Below are 9,048 nucleotides of genomic sequence, written 5' to 3'. Positions count from 1 at the left end.
TCAAGACAGTTCTACTGGCTGTTGTAAAACGTCCATTGTGTACATACTTTTTAATTTTATTTATTTTTTATTAAGTGCTGCTAGCTGCATGTGATTAATTTATGCGGGGTGAGGAAGGGGGAAAAAGATCTTACAAACATGTCATTAAATATTTTTGCAGGAACACTTAGTCAGTCTGGATGAGCCAGCTTCGGAAGCTGGGCAAGAAGCTCTGCTTAGACAAGAACAAGCAAAAATCATTCGGTTCGAGAGGCAAGCGGAAGAGTTCCTCAATGCAGTCTTTTACAGAAAAGGTTGGTTTCGATGACCAGGCAGTGTCTCTACTCTGCCCTTTGCATGCAGCACGGGTGTTGCAAAGATGAACTCTTGAGCTTTAGGCATATGTACAGTCTTTTCAAATGTTTGTAGCCCTCTGACTTTGAAAGGGTCAGTGGTTGGATCTTGAAAGATTCAGTCATTTGCCCCAGAACAGGTGTGTGTGTGAGGGGGGAGAGGGGGCACCACCTCTGCTCTCAGAGAAACACTTGGGTTTTTGCAGTGTTCAAGACATGCCCAGCGGAGACATCCCTCTGAGCCACTGCTGGTAGAGTGGGGCATTCAGACGCATAGGAGAGGAGTAGAAGAAATACTAGTTTGGGGGTCCATTCCCATGCAGACGGCTTCTCCTGAGGGCAGCGTTGTTAAACAGTGGTTCTCTGACTGCAGCTGCTGGTGACTTCCCGGTTCTTAGAGAACTGTGCGTTTTGGGTCTCGATATGATCAGTGGAATCGGAGCTGAAAAATCAGTGCAGTGAAACATCTGGAGGGCGACAGCAGCAGCCCAGCACCGGAGAACCGTGCATAGCTCTGCAGTTGGAGGCGTGCAAGGTTTGCCGTCTTCCTTAGACCTGACGCTCGCTCCAGTGCCCTCTGCCAACCGGGGAAACGGGATTCTGTAGGTTGCCTCCAAACATGCCTCACATAGAAGTGCATTGTACTTATCAGCATAACCCATATGGGAAGAAATCTGCTAAGTCTATCATTCCAGCCTGGCTGTGGCTGGGGGGGCAGTGTAAGGCGTTCACTTTACAAATTAGAAATTGCTGTAGCCAAGCCTTCTCCTGTCCTCCCAGTGACCAAAATACTTAAAGGTGTTTTACGTAGATAACAGTATTTTAGCACATCCTTTATGACTAAAGATGAATAAAGATGAATTATATACGATGATGTATTGCATAAGATACACAAGCATGTAGGGTGGTATGAGGGATAGTTATTGCCTTTCTATAGTTACAGTTGAGATAACATTTTCATCCCAACTCCCCACCTTTTCCTCCCCCTTTTCAGCAGTTTTCTGTTTCCTTTAAAGGTAAAAATTGCCTTTTGGGTTTAAATTTCTCATGTTCCTTCTCAATCCAGAATGGATTTGTGTAGGGGGGTGTAAGCGTGTGCAGAACATATGCTTTAACCCCTTCTTTATTAGCACAGTTGGAATTAATTCAGTTAACCATATAGCAATGAAAGCCGATTTCTTTTCATCATTTCCATTTTTGAAAGGTCCATTACTTTGGTAAGTAGCATTGAATGAAAGCTTCACACATGGCTTGTATGAAGGGCTGTATGAGGAATAAACCTCCTCCTAATTTTGGGAAAAGGCTTCGTGAACACAAATCAGGTATTAGCAAATGAAAAGTGTGCTGTGACTTTGCAAGGCACCTTTTTAAATAGATGCAAGACCCTGGAGTGTGGACATCCAAATAGACTGGTTAAGCAACGATCATTTAAACTAATTTCCTTTACATGGGGCTTAGTTTTCCACCGCAGCCAAGCTGTGCTTGGCTCATGGTTAGGGGTTAGGCCTGGAAACTCCCTAGAAGCTCTGTTGTGGTTCCCTGTGCTGCTCTGCCAAGCCTTTGCTGCAGCTGGATTAATTGAGCAGCTGGTTTAATTGATGCCACTGCCATAGGATCACAAGGGATCTCCACACCCCCAGAGAGTGGGAATGGCACAGCTGCGAGACTCTTGGCCAGGATGGTGCTAGACAGCTGATGCTGACTCGGCTCCATTTAAACCAGTCGGAGGAGTTTCCCTATGGAAACAGACTTTGCCCCCAGTAACCTGGAGCCTTGGCACAATGGAGGATCCAGCCCATCCTCTGACTGTGTCTGCGATGGCATGCATCTTCATTTCTGTGGTGGGAGTCTGCACAGCTCGAAACAAGTAATGGCATAGTTTCCATACAGGTGCAGTAAGTTAATCCCACATATTTCCCCCAGCTGTGTGTCTGTAGTAGCCAGACTAGAGTGCTTTATCAAATATTCATGAAAACTCCAATAAAAATAGAATATTTTTTGTCCCATGGTCCTCAGTTGTCAGTTCTTTTTATCCTGTGCCAGGACAGTCCCTCCTCCTATTGATTTAATGAAAACCAGACTAGTTTTTTCTTATTACTTTAAAACCTTTTCATTAAAAATAAAGCAGATGGAACGAGGGTATTAGGGTTTCGCAGCTCACATGATTTGCTTTAGACCATTTATATAGAGTTGATAAATATCTGTAAAATGTTTCATTTCTAATTATTAGGTAGTTGAAGCCAAATGAAATGCCTGGTTGGTTTTAAGAGACACTGCCAGGGTACGTTATTCCTAAACATTTAATACTCAATTGTTTGCAAAAATGCTCTGAATGGATCATAGCATTTACGTAGCATCTGCATTTTATTTGTTAGCTAGGTTTTTTTCAGGGCAGACATGAACAAATAGCTGAGTCTAATTCCCCATCACGAGTTAGTAAGATTATTTTGAGCCACTTCACCTATGAATCATAGAGAAGCAGGGCTGGGAGGGACCTCCAGAGGTCATCTAGTCCAACCCCTGCCCGAGGCAGGATCAGCTCTGTCTAAACCGTCCCCGACTAATCCATTGTCCAACCTACAGTCAGCCCTGACAACACATCAAACCTGCCACAGGGAAAGCAGGGGGACCGTGGTGGGCAATGTCCTGCTGCTCCAAAGGTCGTTAAGAAATGCTTGAGAGATCCCAAGAGAAGGGCCCCCACTACAGAGGAAAGAAGCCCCCCAAGTCTGTACCAGTTTGACCATGGGGTAAAATCCCTTCCTGACCCCAAATGCAGCATCAGTCTGAGCCTGAGCGTGGGGGCAAGACCCTCCGGCTAGGACCCTCTGGGGCTGAGTCCCAACAGGAGCATTGGTACAGCCCAGTCCCCAGCCTGGGCTGCAGCCAGTGCCCAATGCCCACAAGCATGGGAAATACCCATAGACGAAGATGGGCATAACTATGCCTAGGTCACCGCTGGCTACAGGCTGCCCAGCCTCTTCTCGAACCCCTCCAGTGGTGGAGAGTCCAAATCTTCCCTGGCGTCTCTCCCACGGGCTCCCTGCCCCGGCAGCAAGGAGGTGTTTCCTGGTCTCCAACCTAAACCTGCTTTGTTGCAGCTTTGAGCCCTTGGTCTGCGTCCTCCTCGCTGCAGCAGGAGTGAAGGGGTGCTCTCCTCCCTTTTCTTGACAGCAGCCCTGCGAGTATTGCAGACTATTCCCATGTCCCCTCTTAAGCACCGTTTCCAGAAGCTGAGCATGCCCAGCTCTGGCAGCCTCTCATAGGACGCCTTCCGAGTCCATTATCATTTTTTGTTGCCTGTCTCTGGACTCTCTCTAAATTCTCCACATCTTTCTTAAAACGCGACTGGAGAGTGAGGGGCTCCATAGCTCCAAGGGCAGCTTTAGCTTTTTTTTGACACATTTGACTTCTTTCCTGTTATCCATTGAGGAGATGGATCCCAACCACTGCCAGTGCCACAAGTCTGCTATGGGGGCTCCAAGAGCTTTGGTGGTCTTTGGCCCTTTCCTGCACGCCCTTCAGTGGGCTGTCTGGGAAGATTTGAGAAACAGGGAGGGGCTCTAACCCCAGCTGAGAAGAGCCTCTATGGCTGCTCTGTTACAGGCCTCACTGGGCCTTTTTTTATATAAAATAGACCTACACTTTCAGGAGATGCATGAGGGTTTGCTGTCTTTATTGGACCAACTTCCAGTTTGGGAATACAGAAGGCATTGCAAAACTTATTTCCTCCGCCACTAGGGCTGCAGCAATACTATAATGACACTAAAATTTTAGGTTCCCCTTAGCCTGTGGGTAAATTCTTGGTATGCCCTGCACTCAGCAGTAGCAAACTGCCACTTCAGCGGAGGGCAGGTGCAGTGTGTGGAAATGCATCAAACCTTTACGTCCTCCATGGAGGAGTTTATGCTGTTGTAGCTGTGTAAGATTACCAGCTGCAGCGGTGTAGTGCCTTTGACTTGCACAAATGAACCTCACAGGGAAGAAGGTGGTGGTAGCATCTCTTTGTTTGTTTAAGGTTAGGTTGGGGTTTACTTTAGACACCCCCTTAGAGAAGCAGAGGACACGGGGCTGCTTGTGACTTCACGTGCAAGCTCTCGCACAGCTCCGCAGATGTCTGTGGCACTTCAGAGGCACATACGAAGACCCTCTCTTGCTCCAGGAATCTATTGTAATTTAGTGTGCAAGGTGACACAAGGTAATGGGAGGAGCAAGTCTTTCAAACGGGCATGCCTTAAAATATGCTGTGCATCATATTATCCACCTGCCCTTTTGATCTAGGAGCCCCAACACACTGGAACCTAGGAAGATCACTAAAACAGGTTGCAGATATTAAGGGTGAAGCTCAGTCCTCCCAATGACTACTCGTTCCCTGGCCAGATTAAGTGTAGGGAGGGGTCTGAGCAGCCGTGGCAGGACTGCTTATCTTGTCTGAGAATGGAGTGTCAAATCTGCTGCCATTGCACAGCACGTAATTAATGTATGTTATAAGGAGACATTGTAAAATGGGTTTGTATTGCAGTGGTCCCCAGGCATCCCAGTCAGAAGTAGGGCCCTTTTGTTAAAAGGCGTGAGGCTGTAAGATAGGGTATGGCTTCACCCATGTACCATGGCAGCTATCTGGGGAGAGTTTTGCCGCAGGTAAGTTCTTCCATTGCTTTCAGGGAAATTTGCTGGGTTTGGGGAGTGATTTCTGCTCAAGATGGTTATGCACCTTGGGGGTCTGATCCCCCTTCTCAACCCTGCCAGGGGGCCAGTGCAATTGATGAACCTTGTTTAGGTACTACAACCTGGTGTCAGTCACGTAGGAAGTTGTCATTCCGAGGGATTCTGGTAAAAATAGTAACCCGTTTGTCATGCAGGTATCCTGAGAATAATGCTTGATTTATTTTGCACTCTTGTGAAAGTGGAATCCAGTGTTTTGATTTGAAAGCTGTTTTTTCTTTGTAAAGTTTTTTTTCTCCCCCCTAAAATCCAATCTCTGCTGTTTCCAGACAGTCCTAGGGTCTCTGACCCCAATATTCCCCTAGTGGCCCGTGAGATCATGCAGCGAATGATCCGGCAGTTTGCTGCTGAATATACCTCAAAAACTAGCTCTACTCAGGACTCCAGCCAGCCCAATAGCACAAAGAACCAAAGCCTGCTGAAAGCATCTCTGGTCGCCTCCTCTCCCACGGCTGCAACTGCTCAGAACCCCGTGCTCAGCAAACTTCTCATGGCTGACCAAGACTCGCCTCTGGACCTTACTGTCAGGAAGTCTCAGTCAGAACCTAGCGAACAAGGTAGGAGCATGACCACAGCATTGCGCACCTGGTTGCAATGCGATAGAAGCCAGGCTGTCGCCCGGGAGCAGAGAGCTAGATGTGGGAAGTGCGGAGGAAATGCAGAATGGCAAACGCGCGGCATATAAGGGAGCGACGGAGGAGGCGTAGCGAGGGAGGGAGGCGGAAGGAGCAGAAAAGCCTGTGTGTCCAGTTCAGGAAGAGGTGGGGGGCAAGGGGGTGCGCTCCCAACTAGCTGGGAGGTGAGCATGCTGGTAAGATGGTGAGCTCCCGTCTGCCCGCATACATGTGTATGGTGGTGCATGCACATGGTGCATTTGCGTGCTTGCTGTTATGGCAGGATCTGATCCTTGGGGAGATTTATTGGCAACGTTGCCCTGTCTTGCTCTGACAGAACAATGGTTCTGAGGCCTGTGTTTTGTCTCGGTGTTTTTTAAAACGCTAGTTATTTGATGGCAAATTGCTCGGCAAAGGCTGAGAGAGAAAGCTCTGGAATTACACAATGGTTTCCTTGTTTGTATATTTAGTAGAAATTTCTTTCTCTCGCGTTAAAAATTGCCACGCTCTGCAGAGCACGCAGTAAAGTGCTGCCGAGCTCGTGTCAAATGGAAAACCTTGCTTTCCATCAACTGCTTTTAAAGAAGCAGATTCAGGGAGTAGCATTGTGGCAGCTGAGCATGTTGTTTTTCTTCCCTGAAACTGTTTTGCACAGAGGGGATCATCAGCGTGGTTGAATTCTGAGGGGCTTTTAACAGGCTGATATACAGTTGAGAGTTAACCCTTTGCCCTTTGTGAGAATCTGTTATTAAAAGGCATCTGAAACAATCGCAGCAGAAATAGGAAAGGCTTCTGCACCCCCGAGTGGGAAATCATTGTCTTCCATGCATGCACCTACTAAAAAGGATTATGTTTTAAAGCTCGGTGCTATTTTTATGTTTAACTAATGATGTGTATTTCAAGCATCTTTTATTCTATTTAATACTTGGTGGTGGAGGTATGTTTATGGAGGTTCTGGTAAGGAAGTTAACAAGAATTTGCTGCATGGAAACAGCTCCGTGGACACATGCCAGTAATGTCCCCGGCTGCCTCCTTCAGAAGCTAAACTGGATGCCGCAGGCAGCTGCTGTAGTGAAAGTTGTGGTGTCAACACCCTGTCCGTACCTCCGGGAGGTTTGGGCTGGGAAGATGACGAGGTTAGATGTTGTCGTGCAGCCAAGAGGAGCGGATTGCTGGTTGGGACTTGATACGAGAATCTCATTCCCATGCATGGATTTTTTAAACCAAATTTTAAGGCAAATTATTGACCTCTTCAGATCATTACAAAGTATTTCCCCCCACAAAGAGGTTTTTAGAGGGTCTTTTTTGTTTTCTATCCTTTTTAATGATGAAAATGTTTGCTCAAAACCCATATGTGTATCAACAGCTTGTTCAGGACCTGGATTCATTGCTTTTGGCCTGTGCACTTGAACCGACAAGACATGGAAAACCTTTATCCATGCTCATAACACTCTTACCTAGTCTGTGCATGTGCTAATTCCATAAGAGAGGAAAAGATTTTTTGGGGTGATATCTCTTATTGGACTAAGAATATAGTTGGGATAAAGTTAGACAAGCTTTCAACTGCTAAGCTTTCTTCTTCAGGTCATCACTCTCTAACACTGCTAATTCCATAATTACTTATACAATAATGTGATTAGTCCATGTAATTACGCTTTACAGTTTACATTAATACTTGACAAATAATGAATGTGGCAGGCCCTCCTCCCCACGAACCCGGTCTTAATGACGTGTTTAACAGGCTCTCTCGGAGCTGTTGCAGTGGTGCCATTTCAGTGTGTATCTTTGTACATCTCCCCTGGGGACGAGGAAGAGGAGCACTTGACAGCATCCCTGCTTGCTCTCAAAGGCTCCCATGTCATGGTAATCCTCCTTGTAGAGGAAGGATGAATGTGGCTTCCTTCAACGTTAGTAGTCAGTGCTGCTTAGTGTCTTTTCCTGAGAAGCAAGCACTGCCCTGAAGAGTTACTTGTCTCTTCAGCCATGCCCAGGTGAGAACTAGAAGCCCCTGCTTACTTGTGTTTGGACTGTAATGCTTTTACAAGCGCAGGGGGTGGGACACCCTGCCCTGCAAGGCTGGTTTCAGCTTAATTTTTCTTGTTTTCCATATGCCATGTGAGAAGTTTGAGCAATGTGAGACCATCTCTGCGTTCTTCATGTATTGCTCATGGACCTAAGAGTTGATGCTTACTCGAGCTATAGGTAGTTGGGCAAGTAGCTCTGGTAAGTCTCTCATCACCTGGTCCGCAAGCCTCACTTTTCAGGCTGGCAATCCTTTCAGAGAGCCGAGCTGCTTTTGAAGAAGGCCACTTGTGTTAAAGATGGCTGTAATCCTGCTGTTTCCGGCAGGATGGAGGCCTGGCTTTCCTAAGCCAAGATGACGTGCCCCACTTGGGGTGGTCTGGAAACGAGCAGAAACTCCGAGGTGTAAGTAAGTGTGTATGTGAAGTGGAGCGATAGAAGGGGACTGATTGCAGGGACAGGGAAATGTGGAGAATTTGGTAAAAGAAATTGGAGAAAAGCTTCCTTAATGCTAGAGCAGCAAGGCAGAGGGACAATCTTCCCCGGGAAGCTGTGGCATCTCCTTCACTGGAGGGGTTGAAGAGGAGCCTGGGGGAGACGGGACAGAGTAGCACTGGTGCAGGCGTCCTTGAGGTTCTTTCCAGCCCTGCGACTGTGTGCTTCCAGGGACGTGGAGGATAAGGAGAGTGAAGTCCCTGGGACACTTCATGGGGGCCGGGGGGAGAGTGGTACAGGTGTTCTCCCAGCTGGCAGGCAGAGGCCTGTGTTCCTGGCTGACACCAGAGACTGAATTTCCACCCCAGATGACCCCATTCACACCCCTCCACGGGCTCAGAAATGAAGCAGGCCTCAAAGCAATGAATTCCATGCCCAGCCTCAAGATTTGTTTTTTTTTTCTAAATCTAGTACCTGATCCTATGGGTTAGTGTTGCTGTTGCCTAGGTCTCAGTCCTGAACGGTTAACCTCCCCTGGTGTCATCTTCCTGGGTTTCTGATCTGCAACGCCTTTGGGGTGTGAACGGAAAAGCAGCTGTACCAGTTAGTCCCCAAAGAAGGTGGTTTCACCTGCGAGGAATCGCAGCTGCTCCTGCTCCTTCCTGTGCTCAAGTGATCCTTTTCTCTCCACAGACGGTGTGCTTGATCTGTCCACCAAGAAGAGCCCTTGTGCCGGCAGCACCTCCCTGAGCCATTCCCCAGGCTGCTCCACTACTCCAGGGAACGGGTAAGGGAAAGCAGTGTTTGTGTTTTAATAATTCATTTGAGGGGATTTAGCACAAATGTGTACCTTTTGCCTCCCGGTAGCTCACACTGACTGATCTTTGTTTAACCCTTTGGAGTAATGAGCATTTTAATTT

At 47.4% G+C, this 9,048-nt stretch overlaps 1 protein-coding gene across 1 annotated transcript in view; it reads left to right on the top strand.

The window, feature by feature from the left end:
* The first annotated feature begins 209 nt into the window (after window positions 1–209).
* The window catches only part of LCOR (ligand dependent nuclear receptor corepressor), a 13,891-nt gene continuing 5,052 nt past the window's right edge, over window positions 210–9,048 (top strand). The window contains exons 1-3 of the mRNA XM_019502695.1: window positions 210–293; window positions 5,327–5,614; window positions 8,822–8,915. Coding sequence (XP_019358240.1) covers window positions 5,377–5,614; window positions 8,822–8,915 — 332 coding nt within the window. The 5' untranslated portion in view covers window positions 210–293; window positions 5,327–5,376. The remainder of the gene's footprint in view (window positions 294–5,326; window positions 5,615–8,821; window positions 8,916–9,048) is intronic.

This window comes from Gavialis gangeticus, unplaced genomic scaffold, assembly GCF_001723915.1.
Source record: "Gavialis gangeticus isolate Ggan-Ray unplaced genomic scaffold, GavGan_comp1, whole genome shotgun sequence".
Lineage (NCBI taxonomy): Eukaryota > Metazoa > Chordata > Crocodylia > Gavialidae > Gavialis > Gavialis gangeticus.
This window is presented reverse-complemented; position numbering and strand designations above follow the sequence as displayed.